The sequence below is a fragment of the Macrobrachium rosenbergii genome, chromosome 55, assembly GCF_040412425.1.
Source record: "Macrobrachium rosenbergii isolate ZJJX-2024 chromosome 55, ASM4041242v1, whole genome shotgun sequence".
NCBI classification, from domain to species: domain Eukaryota; kingdom Metazoa; phylum Arthropoda; class Malacostraca; order Decapoda; family Palaemonidae; genus Macrobrachium; species Macrobrachium rosenbergii.
The window spans coordinates 74,304,054-74,328,762 of NC_089795.1; the positions used below are offsets into that span (position 1 = coordinate 74,304,054).

The following is a 24,709-nucleotide window of genomic DNA, read 5'->3' on the forward strand; positions in this document are numbered from 1 at the left end:
TAATATCAAACCTCAGATGTTGCCATGACTCACTGTGGCTCTTGAAGAAAACAGTCATATTATTATCTTCCTTTTTCTGTTATCTGTCACGTCTCCGTAATTATGTCTTCATAAATATGAAATTTAAAATCCATGGATATTTTAAAATGTATATATCTATACAATCAGACTGTTTAACATATGTGTCTATTCGTCCACATAAATGTAAGACTTGTAAAGGTAAGGTAGAGTTAAGAGTTATTGAGCACGTACACTTACTAAAGTTGCTCAGAAGTCTAGGAAGGAAATGTTTACTTACGTGACGATATTCCAACTACAAAATTTCAACTGAAAAACTTAACCACAAGACTTAACATAATAAAATTGCTAAGACTGCAAAATAGACATTTCGGAACAAATACATTACTTGAAACATCCCTAAAATGCCAAGGTAGCCTCTTAAAAAGCAGAAAGATACATGGTAATATATTAAAACTATTACGGTACATGATTGTTGAAAATTTATAAGCACCGTCAGTACACAGAATTCTTCTATTAAAAAAAAAAACCTAGCTGGGATAAAGGTTTGAGTAATACAGCTGCTTTACTGTCTACCAAACCGCTACCATACCACAACCCAAACCATTCTTTAAGCAAACAATAAAAGAAAATCCTGTCTAGTCGAAGATACCACAGGCACAGAAACTACAAATTCCCGGATGATGATCAATGTTTCTTTTTATTGGATCTGGTTTCTAAGCAATTGAAACCAAATCATTTTTCAGCTACTGATCACATAAATATCTTGTCTACGTTATGCCACTGACCCAATTTCAAAGCTGTCAATATATTAGCACAGTATCCTCTACCTTCGACACAACAGACAAAGGCCTTCATTGACTGTATTTTAACAAAAATCACATTCATTTTGATTATTTTCTGTCAAACCAACGATGAAAAACGGTTAAAAACACGTTTTCGTCACCGGAAAATCTTTTCTGCTGTTACCATACACATATTTATCTTCAGATCTCACGCAAAAAATCGCTTATTGATCTCACGATATTTTGTCCAGAGCCTCCAGATCAGAGGCTTTTTCTCCAAGTCAGGATAAACATCTTTCGTGACATTCACTTTTCGAGAAAACGGAACACAAAAATATCTCTAAAAACGAAAAACTTTTTTTTTTGCATTAAGAAAAATTCTATTCTCGTAACAAGGGAAGTACGGGAATGCTTTCTGCACAAATCTATACAAATAAAAATGAAAAAGTGGATAGGAAGTACATAAAGGTATGAAGAGTCAGTCATAATACGGTCAAGAGGAAGTTCGCACAAATGTCGGAATAAGTTGATGGATATAAAAGTCTCTGTTATAAAGAGCGTTCCTCTTCATGTAATATCAAACCTCAGATGTTGCCATGCTTCACAGTGGCTCTTGAAGAAAAACAGTCATATTATTATCTTTACTTTTCTGTTATCTGTCAATGCCTCCGTAACTATGATAAGATCGTACTCTACGGTATACCGCTGACAACATAAAACATTTAACCCTGCCACACAGATGAAGAGTTGGCTTATCTTCTGTTATTTCTGAAATTATTTGTCTTGAGGGATCTTCAAGAACTTCAGCAGCACAACGATTCAGCGACCTGTAACAGGTGACTGAATATACTCATTCATCATTTATCAGGGCCCTGGCCTCAGCCGAATCTCTATTTCAGATTTTCTTGGTTTAGTCCTTTCTTCGGTTAAATCGGTTCCTTTCGTCTCTGGCAGGATCAAGGCTAAGCCAGCAGCCACAAGAGACACACACGAAAAGAGAACAGAGGACCCAGCTGATGACCACACCCTGGGAAGGAGGAATGAGTTTTTCTACGATGGTGCGAGGTATGCACAGCTTTTAAACGAGATCGGAATTCATGAATCAGATCTCATAACCAACTAATCAGTGAGAAATATCACCATAAACAAGTGGTTCTCATTCATTTTTTCATGAAGTTATATGGTACAGTATTGAACAAAACAGTATCTTCGTGACGACTGGACAAAAGATGATTGGAAAATAATATTGCTCACTAACCAACAAATCGTTGATATAAGGGGATACAATGCCCCCCGTTCCAGCCATCACATTACTGCCCAATGGCTAGAGACCTATAGTTGGTTGGGAAGAGCTCGGCAGTGTAAATGTATACGAGGTGGAAACCAGCTCGTTATCGCCAGTTTTCCAGAGAGGGAGAGGAACATTATGAGTCCCACGGATACTGTAAAACGCGAAGAAGATCTGAAGGTCACTGGGAAGAGAGAGAGAGAGAGAGTACCACCACAGAAAATTTGACAGTCAATGGAAAAGAAAGGAAGGGGTTTGAGGTCACTAGAGAGAGATGAAGAGCCTGGAAGGTTATTGGAAAAAGAAAGTAAGCCTGGCGCTCACTGGAAATAAACAGATTTCCTGAAAGTGCCATAAAGAAGTGCTGTAAAGTATGTCCGGTCAAACAGGCACTAGAAAGAGAAGGGACGGAAATGTCTTAAGTCAGAAAATGAATGCGTCAGACTGTTACATGGATATTATACGTTCCGCAACACTGGAAAACAATAAAAGAATTGTGCTAGATTTACTGGAGTAATGTGGTCGAGTTTACAGTAATTGCAAATCATTAACATAATTCATTTTGCAAAATTCTTACCACCCAAGTGTCCAATTTTCTTTCAGTCGCAGTAAACTTGCTTCCAAAAGATTTTTATATGCAATCAGCAAGGTTTTGTTGAAGCACCCTTATTAAGTGCTTCTTGCCTTATCGGTTACCGCTAATTAAATGTGCGCTAATAATGGAATAATGTTTTTATATAAGTAACGGAACAAAAAATTAAATATCTTCCACAAAAATATCGAAAATGATGTTACTTTGTTATGTAGCATTTAACATTCACGAATTAACAGTTAATTTATCAAGTATTCAATCACAAGGACAAGGTAGGTTAGGCAGAGTTAAATACATCTTAAAACTTGTTGGCTACAGGGACAGGGCTAGATTTTCAAAGCATTTTTATTAAAAGTATTAGTATTTTTATCATAAAAGTGTTTGACTTCTAGGAACATGCATATTGCTGTCGCGAGTATGTCGTAAAAGCGGTTTATCCTATGGAAGAAAGATCTGATACATCAGACCTGAAAGGAAAGTTAGGGAAAGGACAGCAAGACAGGATTGATTTTATACATGCTGTCGTTGGAACTTCCCAGGTCAACGGACGCAGAACAGTCCATTCAGACGATTCGTATAAACTGATCTTTGATATTTTGATTCAAAATTATTTATAAAAATAAAACTAATACACATCTGATACTACAATATAACGAAAAACTGTTCCTTCACGGTCGAATTACAGTAACCACATTCAACTCACCTTTGTCAAAAATTGCCAGCAATGTGGCAATTATGGAGATAGTGATGGCGCACAGAAGGTACACACTTATCAGCAGGGATTTCCTTCCAACACACCTCAGCATAAATCCCAGCAAGATGTAAGATACGACCACCGACGCCTCCCAGAAACACATAAATGTAAAGGTTCACGCTGCAGTTCGCGTTGGGTGATGAAAGGGAAATCCATTGGTTAAAAAGTGACTGCAGATTGCGGAATGAAAGCTATAAAATATTGAATAAGCTGCATAATGAAATTTTAAAATGTAACATTTTTCCAGATAAAATTTTTTATCTCTTTAAAATGTAAAAGATTAAACATTATTGAAAATTTGGGAGAAATATGAAATGAATATAAATAAAAGATTAGGTAGAGACCAGTATTAGTTTAATATGCTTTAGTATTCCAGATAATCATGAATATTATGATCAAAATTTAAGTTCTAAATTAAGTTTGGTTCTGTCTCTTACCTCAGGTTTTCAGCATTAAGGAGACCCCACTATACACACAGAAACACCAAACCAGCAGAAATAACAGATAAGTATTTTCACTGAAAGTCTGAATCAGTTATGAGAGAAAATAGGTGCCTAATGTTACTCGGTGATAACATGGCTAATTTTCCCTGGGTTTTCTGTTCTCTGAAAAACAAAAGAAAATCATGCAATGGTCAGATATTCAAACGATCTGCACTTTCCCGGTCTAACACAGCCAAACTTATATAGAACCTTACCAGATTCTAATTCAATGAGTCCCACATGCTCCATTTTTCAAGATGGTGTTATGACCCCTCCTCACTGGCTAGGCTCTACATTTTCCTCTTTCATTCTTCTTTTCTTTAGAATTGTCTCCTGAAAGCTAAAAATCTCCGACAACCATCGTACCACAGAGAATCAACTGACTGATGCTCTCTGCCCTCTAGCAAGGTTTCCCCAGGAACAACACTGAACAATGTGTAAGTCCTCCGGAGGTGTACTACACTATGCTCGACACGTTAGACGATAACTGGAAGCTCTTCCTGATGAAACTCAAGAACTATGCGTTTAAAAGTTACCTGGCACAGACCATTCACCTAATAACAGCAAGAGTTGTTCAAAACTAGCTAACAACAGAGGTCAGTAAAACCATTAATGAATTTGTTGTATACTGAATTTGCTGTCTCCATGCACAACAGTTTTCTAACGAAATACTGTAAAGGAAAACTAACGATAAATGTTAATGGAATCCTTGCTAAATAATAATGCTAGCAGCAGTGGAAAGAAAGAAGTACTGTACGCTGCTAAAAAAAGAATACAAAAGGCAACAAAATAAAATCTATCAAACAAAACGGTCAACAAAGGCAGTAGAAACACAAAATGGCCCTGTAATTACTGTACATGGGGTAAAAAAGCACTGGTCGGTTAATTCTCAGAGATTATAGCTCCCAAAATGACGACACAGGATACAAATGTTTTGAATCTGACTTTGTGCAATAACTAAAATTACATACGATTATCATGTTTTTAAAAATTAATAAAATTTACCAATAAAAGATATCTATGATGTAAAACACTCACGTAACCAGATTTCTTTGATTTTATGTGCATTTTGTTAAGAGTTCCATTACGTTCACACAGAATCTCGTAAATGAACTATGTGCAAAATCCAAGATCTAAAAGCATGACAATTCATTCATGATATGGAGCAATAATTGCTATTACACTGAAGGCAGCTACAGTCTTCCATAGCACTCATCATTAAAGAGAGAGATGTACCCCAACTAAATACAGAAGCAAAATAACCCGAAGAAATCTCAATACTTTTGGTCATCCTATAAACATATTTGTAAAATTTTGCGTATTATCGCAGCCTTACTAACAAGATTTTTCTTTTCATACATTTAACTTTGAGCTGGCACTACCAATGATGGGGTATTTACTCCCTGAACCAGAACATGTATTGGTAAATTTTCTGGCACAAGTTGTCAGCATGGCTGCATGGTTACAGTATTCTGTCTGACGGCTTCTGGCAACAAGTCTTCAAGATTTTGTCAATGTTCAAAGTTGCAAAGAAAAAGCTATTATGTAACTCAGTTTTTATGTATGGTTTTTTGTATGTCATGAAAATAAATTATTATCAGTGATAGTTACCAGCGGAATCATGGAATTCAAGGAGACCATGAGAGCTTCTTAGGTGGCAAGACTGTACCGTTGGCCTTCGCAGCGGACAGGACCTCAGCAGCTTTCTTGGGTACCCGCCGAATTCAGCCAGCGGGGAGATTCCGGTAACAACCCAGTATACAAGGTAAATGTCACTTCTACTGATATATTCAAATTAGCATTTGAGTACTTGCAGCAGTTTTGCAATATATCTAGCACTTTCAGTCTACAGTATAATTATAGAAAGCCTAATATTACGGCTACATACATGCAGTCAGTAACTTGGAGGGAAAAAGAAAAGGATTCTGATTACAGTATTATTGGTGAATTAACGCTACAATATAACCCTTTTAACTGGTCAACCGATGTTAATGTGCTTGGATTTCCTAAGCCACCATCTACCTCTGTTTCAGCTTATATAATTCGTAAAACAATGTTTCGCAAGCACGTTTTCTCGCACGTTTAACCGCCTTGATCCTAAACTTTGCACCAAGTTACCAACATTGCGGCAAAACTGAAGTCATTATATCGTTAAGGCAGTACCACACAAGCACAGGCTACAACTTAATTTTGCCACTAATGTTGGTTACATTTTTCCAGTAATATTGACTTCATTTTGCCACTAATATTGGCTATATTTTGCCACTAATACTGGTTGCATTTTGCCACTAATATTGGCTAATTTTTGCACTAATTTAGGCTACATTCTGCCACTAATATGGCTATATTTACACGAATATTGGCTACATTTTGCCACTAATATTGGCTACATTTGCCATTAATATTGGTTGCATTTTGCCACTAATATTGGCTACATTTTGCCATTAATATTGGTTATATTTTGCCACTAATAACCTACGGGTTGAATTTTGCCACCAATACTGGCTACATTCTGCAACTAATATTGGCTACATTTCCAACTAATATTGTTGCATTTTGCCACTAATATTGGTTACAATTTGCCACCTAATACTGGCTACATTTTGCCACTAATATTGGCTACATTTTACCACTAATATTGGCTACATTTTAACTAATACTGTTGCATTTTGCCACTAATATTGGCTAGCATTTTGCCACTAACATTGACTACATTTTGCCACTAATATTAGCTATGGTTCAAAGTTTTTGCAGCGAAGTACTAAAACTACCAGAAAACGCGCCTCCGCGGTTGTACTGCCTAAACCTGAAACGTTACTCCCATGCAGTCATCAACAAAGGACGAAATGAACTATACCAGAAGTGCGGCACGAGGAGAAGGATCGGAACGGTATACGCAGCCTGAGCCATCGCCACGGTCTGATGAAGTAAGCTATGGCAGGTATTAACATGTAACCGAATGCCCAGGGCATCACAAACAGAGTACCCACCAGGAGATCATCGCTCAGCTCCGTGAGCAGAGTTCCATCACTGAAGTAAAGAAGATGGGGGCAAGATGAAGATAAATAGGTTTCGCGCTCAACTGCAAAATATGTAAAGTAAATCAATCTGCTTTTTATATTTTTGGGGATAAAACCTCGAAATCCCAGCTACACAGGAAAAAAATATTGGCTTTATAAACATTCGCCTTACTTTTGTATTATTTCATAATATCATGCTGCAAATATTATCTTGATATATGTGATTTGTTTACTTTGTCATCTTAGATATAAAGGGGTATCATTGCAGCACTGCTTTAACCGTAATGACATCAGTCTTTTATCTTAACTTACGCCCGTCTTAAGTCAGTTTTCTCATCATCCTAAAAGTATTTTATTTACCAGTTTACTTCTTCAACTATTTTCTCCCTCTTCGTTCGCACCGCCGACCGTTTCTTCATTTCTCAACAGAAATAAGCTACTTCGCTTTAGGTTTCATTCTGTCCCTTTATTTTTTCTCTGTTTAAATTATGAAACTTAGCGACTCCTTTACCGAATTGAGTGAATGTTATGGTACTGCATCAGATGTATATAGCTTACCATAAGATTTACCACAAGGCCTTCACTTTGAAAAATCATGAACCTAATGTATTCAAATTCAAGTTCGTGCTTGTATACATAAACATATTTAATGAAAATTCCAGTAATCCCATTAAAATGGCAAGTGGAAATCAACACAAGTTACCTTTCCTTAGAATACTACGAAATTTTATACATGCTTTTACATCTTGCATTCATAATCCACTCATGAAGTACACTCTAGATGACCCTTTGGCTAAAAATAGTATATTGCCTAATATATTTCGGTATCCCAAAGACGTCTAAATTGACAGGAAATTGATTATAGAAAATCTGGTTTTCTTCAAAGGGATGTTATTAGAAGGCAGTTCTCAAGCTTCCAAAGAATTAATGAAGTTATCCTCCTTCCCAGATTGAAGTCTTACAGATATACAAATACACCACAGATGTTCATACACAAGTTTTAATGTTCACTGTATTTCATTCCAACTTCGACTTCAGGTCCAAATTTTTCTCTTTTTAAGAATCTTAGGCATGCTCAAAATTCTGAATAAACTGTAAACTAACTGGATGGTCATGTACAGCGATTACAATCGATATCTTGAACTGCACGCTCACATTACTTGTCATTCAACAAAATTATTTTCTTAAAAGATTATTAGGAATTATGAAACTTTGCAGTACCAGGTAAACAAGATTTATGTCAATTGATTGGGAAACCAAACTATAAACAATCTGCATAACTGTTTTAGTCATACGAGTCAATTCAGATAGGAACAATCTAAAAATAAAGTAGAAAAATATCCATTAAGGCTATAAAACACATTACAGACTAATATATATATACTATAATAAATTATATATATATATATATATATATATATATATATATATATATAATATATATATATATATATATATAATATATATATATATATATATATATATATATATATATATATATATATAATTGAAATATATATATGCATATATATATTGGAAAATACTAACACTTGGACTGCCTTTAAAGGTAACGAATGATATTTACTTTACTTGTGACTTTAGCGACAGATTTACCAATGGACCATATTCATATAACGTATATATATATATATATATATATATATATATATATATATATATATATATATATATATATATATATAATGCTTATGCGAGTGTGCGGCGACAAAGAGAAAACATGAAATCTCAATCACATGTAGGATAGGACAATGAATCGCTATGATAAATTTCAAAATCCAAGGCGTTACCTTGAACGAAGCATCCCATAAACACCATTTATGAACACGACACTAAAGTCTTCATGATGACGTAAACAAGAACACACGGAGCCAAGGTCGATGCTACACTACTGACCAGGACAACAGAACGGCTAGGACGACAGGTCTGCGGCCAAATCTGCAAAGAAGAAATTAAATTGGAGCCATGGAATTTAGGCTACAAGCCAAGAACTGAGGCAACTTCAGCCATTCAGCGCTAAAGAGAGTGAAAGGAAGGAGACGGAGTGGTTGAACAGCAAGAATGAAGAAAGGGAAACGGGAACACATGTAAAAAAATAAAAAAAGCTAAAAAGTAGGTACAACCAGGACGAAGGAACGCTGGAAACACTCATTAGTAAAGCCTACAGTGCACCGTGTGGAGGCCCACTCTGGCACTAAACGGAATGGAAAAAGAGAGACTGGTATCGTTTTATTTCAAGATGATCTCTTTTCCTAAAGAGGAAATGTCTAACTGTTCAGACCCGTTGCTAGGTAACCAATTGGTTCTTAGCCACGTAAAATATGTTATCCTTCGGCCAGCTCCTAGGAGAGCTGTTAATCAGCTCAGTGGTCTGGTTAAACTAAGATATTTAACTTTTGACCATCGCAAGAGGTTTATTATTATTATTATCATCATTAATCATAACAATCCACCAGGAACTTACCTGCCAAGAAGTAGCCGAACACCAAGGAGGCAATGAGCGAACCGGCCTGCGTTGCTGCTTGAGTGGTCGAATAAAGTGCTCGTCTCTCACACACCAAGTCCCACTGCAGTGAAGAATAATGTTTGTATTTCATTCGCGCTTTCTGGGTTTGTATCTCGGGCTTGCTCAAGAATGGTTCAGTCTAAACTGACTATCATTATAAATTTTGAATTTTCTTTCCATTTTCTTCTACTAAAAATTGCTCATCAAAATCAACACGTTGCTGTAGTTTCCGAAGTGTTTGAGATGTCATGGTTTGTGATGTATTTATTTGACTATATTTGATTTTGATCTAAAACATTTGATCAGTGTATTATTCAACTTACGTACTTTATAAACCAAGATTACACGTAACCTGCCACTTAGCCAAAAAAGTTTCAAAGACAGTCAGTATGGGTTATTGAGATGAATTTGGTGTTCTTCCAAACATTAAAGGCATACAAAAGCATCGAGATTTAACTCCATTTTGCTTCTTTAAATCTCATTTTACTCGGGGGTTGAAGCATAATAATTCTCAGCATGGCTCAAAGAAAAAATGAAATACAGAAAAGTACTAAAATCTAATTAAGATAGACGTAGGAGAGAAAGTAATAAAGAACAAAGAATTTCTTAGTTTCTCTCTGACCCGACTCTCTCCCGCCAGAGGGCTTATCTCTACAAAGGCTCGAATGTATAGAATCTCTCTCTCTCTCTCTCTCTTAGTCCCTCTCCCTAGCTATTTTGTTTACAAACTTTATATATATATATATATGGCGGGCAGAGATGTTATATATATATATAATATATAACTACATATACAGCAGTATATTTATATATATATATATATATATATACTATATATATATATGTGTGTGTGTGTACGTGTATATTTCTGTGTGTGCATGTCACTGCTTTAGAAACAGAATGACAGCATTTAATCTACTACAAAAGCGGCATAACCTAATGTGCGACGCATCAAGCTTAATTCCATATGAACCCACTTCACACACAGTCCTAAAATGGATTACCGCTCAACCGCATTCTATAAGCTCACAAGACGAAGCTGACCTTAAGTAATCATGTGAGACACTTACTTCAGTAACGACGGTGGACTTATATTCGGTAGTATTGAAGTCTCTGGGAACATCGAACCGATGCGTTGTCACCAGCAATTGCGATGGAGCCAGGGTTCTCAATAGAAGCATTGTATCCTATTTCCGCTGCCTTCGTGTAGTTATAATTGTTCATCGTGCAACCGTCCCATGGGCTTCCATTCCTAGGTGAAATTCAGGAAAATAATCTCAGAAGAATTTGTGTCCCTTGGTTTTTCAAGATAGGACGGGCCTGTTCCAGTGAAATTTCAGAAACTTTACATTACATGGCAGCGTATATCAGACCTTTGTAAAATAATGGTATTTTGTTATCGTATCGAACTGACGTAAATAATTTGTTTTTGCTTTGGTGGGTAGTTGAGCAGAATTCTATATGTCTAACCAACTTGTATGCATGATTTATTTTCAGCAAGGGCACAGGTAAGGAACGCCAGCAGGGGGCCATTTAGCTCCCCGCCAAGATATCGCTCTGCAGTTGGAGTTCTTTTCTTTAGTAGGTGAACACGCAAACATATTCAACCAATCACAATTCAGTTGAATTCAAAACAGGGTCTGTACATGAATGAATATCCAATAAATTAAATGAACAAATGCGAAAATTTTTATAAAAATCTGATAATTAGCTTCTTTACCCAACTAGCTGGTCTGTGTCTGTAGACAGATGAGCATTGTTTGTTTGTTCTATATACGCTTAGCTTCGTAGATGCACAGAACTTACTTACAAACACTGAAAATTTTACTCGATTGTTTTTACAGCACCTCCCATACGATATCTCGATATGGATAGAGAAACAATCCTTGATACAAAACAGTTAGTTGTTTAGAAACAACTAAGCTCATCTGCAGATGATGAACTCAGAAAAAGCTTTCTAACAATACTTTTTTGAATGATTATTAATATCCGGTAAACCAGAATCTGATTTAATTAATATTCCTGCAAATCTGAACAGAAACGTGTATCGTGAAAAGTTTCATTACTGGAACATCGCATCTTTTCACGACTCTTGACTGTACCTATTTGTTACCCCTTGATTGCTTGTCTCAGTCTCATATAAGGAATACATACCAATATAATCTTAATCCCAAAGAAATTCAGTTGATTGAATATTAAGAATTTAATGTAATTTTAATGAAATAAAAGCGGAAGATTCTTCAGACAATGAAGTCCAAAATATTGTCTTAATTCATGCAATCTTCATGACAAGGAGTGAGTTCCAAGGAATTAGGAAGATTTGTTTATATTTATATGAAAATTTATTTGACATGTTTTCCAAACCAAGTAAACTGCTAAGGAGAGCTTTAACACTGCGTGATGAACTCACATTCGCCATACTAAGGATCAAAATTATATATCTGATCAACAGCTACTGAGAATCACCTGTCAAACTCAACTATCAGAGTAAACAAAAATGTATCCACTGAACTTATATTCCCACAGTAAAAAAATTGCTTTAACACACTTTGCTTTCTAAGTTACGAGAGGGTACATAAAATATACGGGTTTCAGTACCTTATTTGTTGCCTGATTACTTTAAAAGCATTAAATGGAACGCGAGGTTTGACTGATACTGTAGTACTGTACACGATTAAATTACCATATGCAATACAAATACAAATCGATCAGAAATTATAACAACATTACTCTTCCCAACTAAAGTATTATGTTTTGAAAAGAAATATTTCAAGTTCAGAACCGCACAATTTTCGTGAAAATATGAAGAGAGATTTGAAGAGAGTGAAAGCAAAGGGGGATTGCTGGACTCACCCATGAGGCATCGACAAGGACACTATCTGATGCTGAGTCCAGTTGGCATCAACAAGAGGCCCAATGTGGCACCAGTAATTGGGAGTGACACCTAAAAACTGTAGGTTATTGCCTGGAACACATTCCGCGAAGGAAGCTGCAAATATTATATGAAAAATATCGTAATTAGTTTATTTCAATGTTCTTATTATCATAAAATCTGTGCCAACACCATTTTGTCTTAATAAAATACCTAACCACAAGGATATCTCAAACTTGAAAGCTGAAAGCTCTCAAACGTGAGCTTTTCACTGGTGAAAGATAAGATTTTAACTGATAAAATTCTGGCTAAACACAGTACAAAATCATTATAGCATTGTTTCACATTACCTTCATTTATGGCTATGTTCAAAGACAGGTAATAAATCGGTCGAGTTTCAGATCAAAGTTTTTACACCATAAGAATATCAGCCCTTTTTTCGGGTTAACAGCCCCTGGATAATACAAATATAAACACTTGAGACAAAAAAAAAAAAAAAAACTAATGAAATAAGTAAACTTACAATTTGGAAAATGAGAAGTTTTAACAAAAATAAAAAAAAAAATCAGACACAAATGGCCTCAACATTTAGATAGTGTTCTATCAATTTCAAATATTTGCACACATAACTTAATGCCACACGAATAAAAGGTGTGATTTTTAAACTGTGCTGCCTGATAAGAATTGTTCCCCAAAGTAGAGATAAAGAAAAAAAGGCCATTGTTCAACCTACAATATTAAAAGAAAAAAAACCGTGAAAAAATGTTACCAACGACAATGACGCGTTAGTGATTGCTGCTTCAAGCTATCAAAGATATTCTCTATTTCGTGATTCTAATAACTTTAGGTGTAAGGATGACAGGGACAAAACTTTCTCTCTCTCTCTTTATTTCTATATATATATATATATATATATATATATATATATATATATATATAAATATAATATATATATATATATATATATATATATATATATATATATATATATATATATATATATATATATATATATATATATATATATATATATATATATATACATATATATATAATATATATATTATATATATATATATATATATGTATATATATATATATATAATATATATATATACATACATATATATATTAATTGACATTTCTTTAATTGTTATCATATCTATTTTCCCATCTAAAACGAGCATTTCCGATCTATCTTCAGCCCTCCCTGTATAATTATCTCTCTACGAATCTACTTACTTTGAAAAATAACGTTTTCAACGTAAACGAATCGTTCTCGCTACCCACACCCAGACTGCAAATGAAAAGATAGTGAAGTTCCATACATGAGTGCCGATGATTTCTAGAACATCTTCAAATTTCTCCAAGTCCTGCTACGCCGACGGCTTCATCCGGCTGAAAATCTAAAATGCTTCCGTAAGGATTGTTAGTTCGAGTCTCCAGAGTGAGTTCTCTCTGCCTCTTGCAGCACGGTGTCCATTTTCCTTTCCGGCATCACTCGTTTAAGGCGATCTGCAAACAGAAAACGGGAAGCATTAAACATTCATATCCTTTGGTAGCTTCAGGTTGAACTGGCCTTATACCAGCAATTCAAGCCCTTGCCTAAGGCGGTCCTGAGTATGCTAACTTGTCAAAGTGTGGGGTAGCAGTTATTCTGAAAATATTTCTAAGGAACTCAACCTCATTGTGAAAAGAGCCAGTCTGAAAAGAGAGAAAAGGCTCTGTGCAATACTGTAACAATACTATTAAGCTTAAAACTGTAAAACATTAACTACAAAATTTGAACCAAAACCAGTATACGTTTGCTTCCGGAAGACTGAAGTGAAGTGCCGATTGAATCTGCTGATTAAACACGTCTAGTAAAGGAAGGCGCTCAATGTTTTCATGTTCTATGGTAAAATATAACATTTGGACGGAGATTATTAGCAAATTCTAAAACTGTTCAGCAGCACTTTTACTTTGAAAAAGTAGAAAAGTATCATCAATATATCGTTGATAATATAATATATTTGGTTCACATTTTATGGTTCATGCTTTTACAATTTTAAACTTAATAGTATTGTTACATTATTGCACAGAGCCTTTTCTCTCTCTTCAGACTGGCTCTCTTTTTCAGTGAGGTTGAGTCCCTTTAGGAAATATTTCAGAATAACTGCTATACCTCAAACTTTTATTTGAGAAATATCTCAAAATATTCTTGAATGACAAATTTCAACCAAAAAATTTCTGCACCTACATTACCTAAACTTGATTTTCATGTTTCTTTGCCTTTTACGAATGATGACAAATTTTTAACTTACATTAAGGCAGATTTTTTCAGAAATACTTTTACTGACTTAATCCCAGTTTTTTCAAGGAATCCAAGAACAATTGGATCACCTTTTAGACTTAAAGACACTGTACCCAACTTGGCGTTCTATGGTGGTTTATAAATACTTGCCTGAGATGTGATCTCGGGGCTTATGCCGATTCAGCATAAGAATGCTAAAAGAGCGAATCGACTCTCACCGTATGTCTGCCATAGAACAGGCTGTACTTTGAGAGTAAGGTTTTTCTAACATACAGGGAAGATCCTAAACAGAGTAAACCTTTTATTTTCTATGACAATTTTGAAATCGTAGAGCAAGCTGCTGACGAAACTCTCCATGTCCTCGAGTCATTAACCATCAAACAACTGGTTCCATCACTGAACAGTCAGTCGCCTTCTGCCCCTCCGTTTATAGCCCAAGATGTTTCTTTGTCCTTTTGGCGCCCTTCTGGTCACTCAGTTTTGATATTTTGAGGCGTTAGGTTGGTTTGAACTTTATGTTTTGGTTTTAATATCTGTATTTTAACATTAATGAGTTTTACTGAGTCTTACGTATTTATTTTAATTGTTGTTACTTTTGTATTTTAGCCCTGTTGCTGAAGCCATGCTTTGAAACATGGCAAGAAATAAAGTCGAAATATGCATCACCTTTTCGTCCTCCTGTTTGTACTTATATATATAAATATATATATATATAAATACATATATATATAAATATATATATATAAATATACATATATAGATATAACATATATATATATATAAATGACTATTTATCACATATATTCATATACAATATACAAACGTCCTTTAATATCCATATATCGGAAATAATATATTTTCATATATATCAAGGGGAATAAATATTAAGTCCATATATACAGCGACGACGAAATATAGTGACGCATCAACGAAATCGGCCACAAGAGATATATGAATAACATCCCGGGCCAATATATCAGGTGTTTTTATAAATATCCACCACCTCTGCCATGTTGACCGCGGTAGTGCGCTTGTAAAAATATATGATATTTATCACATATATTCATACAATCAGAAAGCTACAAACGCCCTTTTTAATATCCATCACTCTATAATAATATATTTTCATATATGTTATAGGAATTTTTAGTTGATATTAAGTCCACCATATACCATATATAGGAAATATACAGTGATATAATAAATAGAGATATATATAAATATCTATAACTATAACTCATGGCGCTTGGAGATATATCCACCCACCTCTGCCATTTATATATGGTATTACGAGCTATTATGACTATTTATCACATCATATTCATATACAATCAGAAATATAAACCATATAAATATATACTTATATAAATAATATATAAATATTTAGGGGAATTTGTTGATATTATCCATCATTCCGGGATATATATATGACGAGGAATCAGGATACAGTGATATAACGAAATCGCCACAAGAGAGGTATAAGAATAACATCTTCAATCATATAACTCAGGTTTATATATGGATATATATCCATATATATATTGATATATGCGCTTGTCGCGATATAGTGAGATTATGACTATTTATATATATGATTCATATACAATCAGAAAGCTACAAACGTCCTTTAATATCCATCTATTTACCGAAATAATATATTTTATATAAAAATTCAACAATTTTGTTGATAATAAGTCCACCTTCCGTGGATCAACCAGCGACTACGAGGAATTTCAGACTACAGTGAGACTTTCGAAATCGCCACAAGAGAGGTATTTTACTACATCTCCCGCCAACTCACCCGGGTTACATTTTCCATCCTTTCATTGCCATGTTCGTAGTCGCTTTGTCGCGAGCCATATTATGACTATTTAAATCACGATTTAACATGCAAAGCAAACTCCTGCTGATATCCATATTACCTCGGAAATAATATATTTTCATATATGTTACATATAGGGAATTTATGATATTAAGTCCACTTCGGATCAACCAGCGACGGACGAAATGCGCTACAGTGACGCATAACTAAATCGCCACAAGTGAGTTGATATGAATAACATCTCCTGACCAACTGAGTTTGACAGTGTTTTTGGCGCTTGGGAGTCGGTATCCACCCACCTCCCTTAATGGCTGTGTAGGTTTCGGTGTCGCTGGAGTCCTGAGTATTTATCACATCACCGTGATTCATAGCCAATCGGACAAACTTTAATTATCAACGGAAATAATATAAATATGTTACCGAAGGAATTTCTGTTGATATTGTTCAATTCCGTGGATCGAAATCCAGCGACGGACGAGGAATCAGAGGATATGACGAAAAACATTGAATTTCCGTCAACTCACCCGGTAGAGCGACCTCTGCCATTGATAGCGCTTGTCGCGACGAAATGACCATTTATCACATGACATATACTCAGCTTAAGTTGATGAGTTTGTATATGAATCCTGATTCCTCGTCCGTCGCTGGTTCGATCTGTGACTTATTATCAACTTAAAATTCCTTCGTAACATATATGAAAATAAACGGAGGTAGAATTATATTAAAGGACGTTTTAGAAGCTATCGATTATATATATATATATATATATATATATATATATATATATATATATATAACTTATTTTTGCGGAGAATACTAACTACCAGTTCCGTGATGCATACATTGCTATCCCTTGGGATGGGATCGAAGGAATTTATATGCCAAAGATTTTGGGGTATATTTATCCAAGAAACACAAGGGGTTAAAACTTTATAGTGGCTCCGAATTTCAACTAACCATTGCATGTTTAGTGCAAGCCCAAGTTGGGGATTATAAAACAGAAACAAAAGACTGTAAATATCATAAAGATAATCCAGAAATATTTACTGATAGTGTCGGGGTCACTATATAGACACCACCTTAAAAATCAGTTACTACAGTCCTTATTTATGTGTGATCCAGTCTTCCAAACTTTTTACTAAAGTTACATTTTCCATCCTTTCATTGTCTTTCTTTCTTGTATACTAAAAGACAACATTAAGTGCAAACAAACTTTGTGTGGATCATATAGTTTTACATATATATATATATATATATATATATATATATATATATATATATATATATATATATATATATATATATATATATATATATATATAATTTATATATATATATATATATATATATATATATATATATATATATATTCATAATAATATATATATACACGGCTAACATAGTGTGGTTGATATATTCTAATTACAAATACCCAGAGTTTGACAGTAATTTTCAGGTGGGAGTCGGTATTATATACATCCCTTAATGGCTGTGTGGTTTATCATAGTCCTGATCGGAGCCCTACTTATTATCAACTAAAAATTCTCTATATATATATGAAACATTATAGGTAGAGCGAATTGTAATAAATGAATATGATGATAAAAACTATATATATATATATATATATATATATATATATATATATATATATTGTATATATATCTTATTTTTGCAATGTATACATTTCTACAAGCAATCTACGAAAAGATTTATGAAACACTCAAAACTACATCGTCTAAATATCCGTGAAAATGTATCCCATGGGATGAACCACCAATCATAACTTCTAATTGTTAGGCTCCTTCTTGTTCTGTCCTTTTCATGACTCACATGGTCCACTGAAATACTTCAGGCCTTCATTATAAAATTTGTTTACACTCAAACAATCGGCCACTCATTTTACGTACGACATTTTCTTCTAGAGAGACAGGAAAACGTAAACCACACTCGGTCGTAGTTCGCCAGCAACTGAACGTTCTTACGAATTGTGCCTTGTCATTCCTTATAGCAACTTCCGTCTGTGCAGTGCATGCAGCCTAGACAGACTTATCGCTTCGATATACAGCGTCATTCAGTGACGGTCAAACCGGCACTGACCTTGGCTCTATTTGTCTATTTACTACATGGGTACAACACAGCAAAAGATAATCTGTGATACAATATACAGTACATCCGGTGGTAATGATACAGCAGTATATGTTACAAAAACAATTATGCTTACGTTTAAGATTAAAGATCTATAAATATATCTTTTATGACCTGTTATTTAAACAGCAACACACATGCACATTTGTGCGTAACCGATCTTAATTTTGAATAATAGAAAGATAATCTTGGAAAACGATTGTTTGTTTCTCATGATTATTCTAATATCGATGATCTATTTGATATTATAATAACACCTTCATTGTACACCAACCAATTACCATACTTTCATCCGCTCTGTTGATGAAAGCGGAAAACAAGGTCTTACGGTACTTAAACCTAGACGGAAATGCCTTAACCAGTCTGAATTCAAAGACGAATTCGCGCTCTATTAAAAACATTTTTTGCGTATTATCTCTATCTATATTCAGATGTATTTACAAATAAAAAAAAATTCAAAAACAGGGTTGTTCTCTCTCTCTCTCTCTCTCTCTCTAAGTGTTCGAGCTATGTTTCAGATTAATAAATATAGTTTTTCGCTACAGTATTTATGCTCTGAAGCTTAAAATCCGGCAAATTAATCGTATTCTTCATCACCGCCTGCATATTTGGCCACTCAAATAATACCGATTTGATTAATCAAATTATGGTTCTATACACGAAATCTGACACGATGACCGGGAGGCTGACAGCCTTGACAGGTTATGACAATGAAGCCATCTAACTCAACTGCACTGACTAACTAAAGCTGGCCACCTCTTCGTGAACGTAATTTTGTGACTACTAATATTAAAGAAAAAAAAATGAATGATAGCATTATGTACCAGTAAAACATTTCATTTCTTCAAATTGTTTGCACTAATCCAATTGAGAAAATTTTACAGCATTTCAACATGAGTAATTCTCACTTGCCTGCCATTTTGTCATTATGGAAACTTTTTAAAAGTCTTGGCATATTTCCGACCACATACAGACGACTTTGGTATGATTACAGTATTCATCATCAAGTTATCATGTAAGTGAATATCGCAAGAAACTTTTGATTTTTCGATGAAAGCAGGACCCACTGGTTTCTGGGTGAAAGTGCACAGGAGCTGCGCACTGAGGTGTATTCCCGCGGGTCCCACTTAAAAGCAGATCAGAGACGTATTCTAAAAAGGATGCGACCTGACCTAACCAAAGCACCATGCCCTAACCTGGTGAAGGGGTAGGGGGGGCTTCGCCCCTTGGACCGCAACTTGACACCGTGCGTAACAGCATATTGCTGCATTTTACTTACTACCCAATCAGTTGCAATAAATTTTCTTAAATTAAAAATCACTTCAACATTTTTTTCTCCCTCATTCAGGCATCTACTATATCCACACGAAGGTGAGATTCCAGGACGTATCCCCTCTGTACTTGGTTACAGGATATGATGACAACAGCGACCAAGGTCTAGAGAATTCTCTAGACCTTGACAGCGACGACGTACCTTGTGTTTCAAGTAGCCATCGGTCTAAAACATAGGCTATTTATCTCAAGGTGGAAGAAAATACTCTTCTTCCACCTTGATTTATCTTACAAGGGTCCCGGGCATGCGTCAGTCACCTGAAGTCCAGGAAGTGCATATGGAGTCAGTTAGGCTGGTTTCTGACAGGTTTTGTAATTTCCAGTAAAAAAAAAATCTAACAAAAGAACACTTAGCCTAGTTTCTTTTCTTGTGAATAACCTCTCCACTCTCCATTTCAATATCGGCGGCGACTGACGCAGATGCTGAAGTATGGTTTTTCATTTTTGTGCGTTGTAGCGCTTTTCGATTAATATCTATTGGAATATCATTATTTCCCAGCCTACCAGTAACTAAGACGCTCAGGATTTCCGGCAGCCAACGATCACAATCGTTCAAAACACACATTTTCTGAAGGCAGCGGTATCACCATCTGTAGGCCTACTGTACCCAACACACCCACGGTTTACTTTGTCAAGCTATTGGATGACCCTCCTCCCCATGTGATTCTCACAGTGGATGTCTGAAGTACGCAACGTTCGTGCATCACTTACATGATAACTTGATGATCAAGTAATGTGAGTTTTCAGCCCAGAATAATGTTTTTGCTTGTTAACGACTGACTGCTGGAATAACACGAACTTGATTCGATCTTCTACATGGAGTCCAAGAAATTCTAAAACAATATACTGTACAGCACTTATCACTTTTCACAGATTTCACCAGAGAACCAAAATTATGTGCATTATTATAAAGTTCTTGCGGGCTAGCAACACATTAACAACTGGAGAGTTGGACTGTGAACAGCCTTTCCAAGGGACACACTGACGGGGATACAAGCAGCTAACCTGTAGATAGTGTCACCTCAGATGAGTAACATTCTAGCATCCGGGTAACCGGGTGCCATCTCTCGGTGCCATCTAGTCTCAAATGCTTTGCAAGCGAATTGCCCTTTTATCCTGATACTTTTCTTTTAGACTCCATGCCTTCACCCTTTTCTTCGGTCATATCTATGTTTTCCGTCCTGGTAAAGGAAATGAACACTGTTATGGCAGATGTCGATGCGTGTACTATTATTATCATTAAGGTTATTATTGTTATTTTTTTCTCAAAATTTTATTATTTCTATATAACATTTTTTCCCCATTTTTATTTCTCATTTATGTTATTATTATTATTTAAATCTTCAATATTATTATTTTGTCATTATTTTTCATGGGGGGTGGCATGGGCCAAGGTGTAACCGCCCCTCCCCCCCGGATCCGCTAGCGGTTGGAGTCCCTGACAATGGCGACTGGCAGTTTGGTGGGGAAGATTTTGTAGTGAACGCGGAGTTGAGACTGGAACTGGAATTGGAAAATAAAGTTTAGGCCAAGCGCTGGGACCTGATAGGTCATTCAGCGCTAAAAAAATAACTGGTGAAAGAATTGCTAACAGAGGGTAAAAAGTACAGCACTATGGCTCCCACAGCGTAAACACGTAGTTCGATGTAAAGGCGCTTTGATGGTCAGTACCGTCAGCTCTTCGTTAGTTGTTAATCACCGTTTTGTCAGTAAAAGCTGTTGCCCTGGCAACCTTGATATACCGATTACAACCTTAATAATACAATATACATATGTTTAAACAATCACCTGTTTCGATGAGATAACAGTATCAATTTTTGCAAACCACTCTTACAAAAACTTGTACATACCTGTTACAATCACCAGCCGCTTAGTGGCCATAATATGCTTAGATAAAAGATGATTATGGAAATTACCATCCAGATAAATATTAAATTATGCAAAGGGAAATTGAGCAAAGAAGTTTTTCACATAAGGTTTGCCAAAAGAGCAACTGCTTAGATTTACTCGGTACGGTACTTTGCTAAAAATACAATCCAGTTTTAAGATACTGTTTAGACAGAAATGAGACAAATCATTAGCGATAATATTGCTTCGAAACATCAAGGATAAGTAAAATTTGACAAAATTTATATCCAGTTACAAGATATTTCACGGGAAATGGCATGGTTGAGTTCTAAAGATTTAACTACGACCACTACAAACCATCAAAGCAATACTTATAGTGTTGCTGTAATCAAATATTTTCTAGACAATGGGATATCTGACTGTGAGAGATAACGCCACAATAAAATATCACCTCGGTGTTGGGTCTGATCAGATTACACTTCACTGAAAGTTTACTTGCCATTGATTCTGTGCAAACCTGAAGGGAGCAAAAATCAAAGCAAAATGAGATTCCACTCAGGCTCTATATGCCTTTCTTTGGACTGATTATCCACAGAGCAAGCTGTCAAGCCAAACTCTGGGCAGAGAAAGAATTTTCGAAGAAAAATTTGTACATACATCCATCCCTTAAGACACCACCCGAATAATACAGGTTTTGAAAACAGAATAATCAACCCAAAATCCCACTGACAACAAGCCACAGAATGAATGGGTGAAGGAGATACAAAAGTAAATGTGATGGCAAGAAGTTGAGAAAGGGTAAAAGCTTTCATTTCTTGGTCATATCGATCTGAAAGCTGCTTAGGATTCTTAATGTCATGTTAAAGATCCGTAAGACGAGAATCGGAAAGTTTCTAGCTTCAGACCTAGAATACAGTATTAGAATCTAAGATACATTCTGTTTTCCATTATGGATCAGCACTGCATCCTTTATTGTGCTTCATCATAACAGAGGAAACTACAAAGGAGTGAAGAAAAGGAGGCCCCTGGATGCTATATGCAAATAACTTTTCAGCAGAATTAGAAGAGTGATACCAGTCAATCACTCAAAAGGCACTGCTGCAAAATATTTGAATTGGTTTTAGCACATGCACCTTTACTCTTCTTTACCAGCATCCCATTTCTTTTAACTTGTGCAAGCAGGAATCTAACTTATTTCAATATTTTTTACCAATTCCTGTAATTTATTGAATAATTGTATCTTAATACAGTATACAAGAAGGCTTTTGGGACAACAGTTCCTCAACCTTCAAAGACACTATTTGATGATATATATGTACAAAAATCCACCTCAAAGGTTGTGGAGCTATCACTTTAAAGTACTGTGTAGACCTTTACATCTTTAATGTTATTACATGTTATATATGATATTTGGGGGTACAGTAGATGCATAATATATGATAAACAGAAATGATGGGTACCTAATCTGACTTTGAATAACAGCAATGGAGGAAATTCTAATGCTGTAGGAAATGCCAATTAGATCTATGAATAATTGAATATAATTTTATGACAGTATCTTTATTGAAGATAGGGCCATGGAGAGCCAGGAAGTGACTGCTGATGACTCAGTAGGTGGACCTATGGGCTTCCAAACCCCCAACACTAGCTCACAAGGATGGTAAGGTTGTGTTTTGTCAGTGAAATCTTCTAGCTGTGAGTGAGACTACAACTCAGGACCATCACACTGTGAGGTCTAGAAGAAACTGAATTGCACAAATCATAAATCGGTATTGAATTTATACATATGGTATAATAACCTGCTTGCTTTCAAATCTTCAGAGTAAGATCCAAGATTTGTGCATATATCATGACAAATGAGCATTTACCAATTTTTAACACTAAACACAAGAACCTGTCAGGAAATTGGAATTACAGTATGCCATTAAGCCCTTCTGACAAAAATTGTTAAGCCTTAGATGGATTATATTATTATATTAAATAAATCCTAGCTAGTGGTGCAAGTTCTTTATTCATCATTTGAGTTCTGAGATGCAACATTTTCTATTATAACACAGCATTTACTGTATCATCTAATATTCCAACAATCAAAGAAAATATAGTAATTGTTTCTTTTTTTATTTTGTGAAAGAGTTTATCAAAGTTGATCCTGGCGATGTTCTTAAAGCTTTACAACTTATTAATGTCTGTATTTTGGGTTTCATGAATTACTCTCTTGTTGATCACTATAGCAGTCCCCGGGTTATGTCTGACTCAGGTTATGTCGTTCTGAGTTTACGTCATCGTCTTATGCTGTGATGGAACAGTAAAAGTACATACAGCTACAACATAAAGTCAAAATTTGGAGGTTTTTGGATGCACACCACATCAGAATGCAAGTAAAATACTGTACAGTACACACAGAGGATTAAAGGTAAGGGTTTCATCACTTTATTTCCCATTTTTATAAATTTTTCTTGCGGCGTCGGAACGGAGCCTCGATGTAACCCAGGGATTGCCTACTGTAGTATGTTCTGAAGGAATGGCAAAACTTTCAGTTATTTGCTGAAATATTTTTTGAATAAAAGGTTTTCCTGTACGTATATGGTTGACATTCAATAATACTATGTGATCCTACCTTAAATATCCTTCTTTCCATGAAGCTTTTCTTTAGTTTATCAGGTTTTATACAGTATTTAGAATGAATACTTGTCTTCTGATCCTCTTATAAATACTTAAATTGTCAGGCCATCCAAATACCATGTATTTAGTACAATCAATGAAGAATGGAAATGGATAAAAGCTTAACCATAGTGTCTTTAAACTACCAATCTGTCATAACAATGTCTAACCAAACCTAAGAGAGTTAAGCACTTTAACTCAGACCTGTAAAACTTATGTCCTTAATGAGTCACCAAAACAAACAATACAGGTGGGGACACTACTGTTAAG

The 24,709-nt window shown here is 35.2% G+C and overlaps 1 protein-coding gene across 1 annotated transcript; it reads right to left on the minus strand.

Moving 5' to 3' along the window:
• Nucleotides 1–6,750: 6,750 nt before the first annotated feature.
• On the minus strand, nt 6,751–16,819 carry LOC136835834 (solute carrier family 22 member 6-like). Its single transcript, XM_067099684.1, has 5 exons — nt 16,750–16,819; nt 12,317–12,452; nt 10,592–10,715; nt 9,422–9,524; nt 6,751–7,001 (listed from the first exon to the last, which is right to left on the minus strand). The coding sequence occupies exons 1-5, from the start codon at nt 16,817–16,819 to the stop codon at nt 6,751–6,753; spliced, it is 684 nt and encodes a 227-aa protein (XP_066955785.1).
• Between the last annotated feature and the right edge of the window lie 7,890 nt (nt 16,820–24,709).

What these genes read in the sequence shown, in the direction of transcription:
- LOC136835834 (XM_067099684.1), bottom strand. Translation starts at nt 16,819, where the DNA reads ATGAATCACGGTGATGTGATAAATACTCAGGACTCCAGCGACACCGAA. An exon ending in TCCTTGTCGATGCCTCATGG is followed by an intron (nt 10,716 to 12,316) that starts GTGAGTCCAGCA and finishes AATTTCACCTAG; the next exon opens with GAATGGAAGCCCATGGGACG. An exon ending in GTTCGGCTACTTCTTGGCAG is followed by an intron (nt 7,002 to 9,421) that starts GTAAGTTCCTGG and finishes CATATTTTGCAG; the next exon opens with TTGAGCGCGAAACCTATTTA.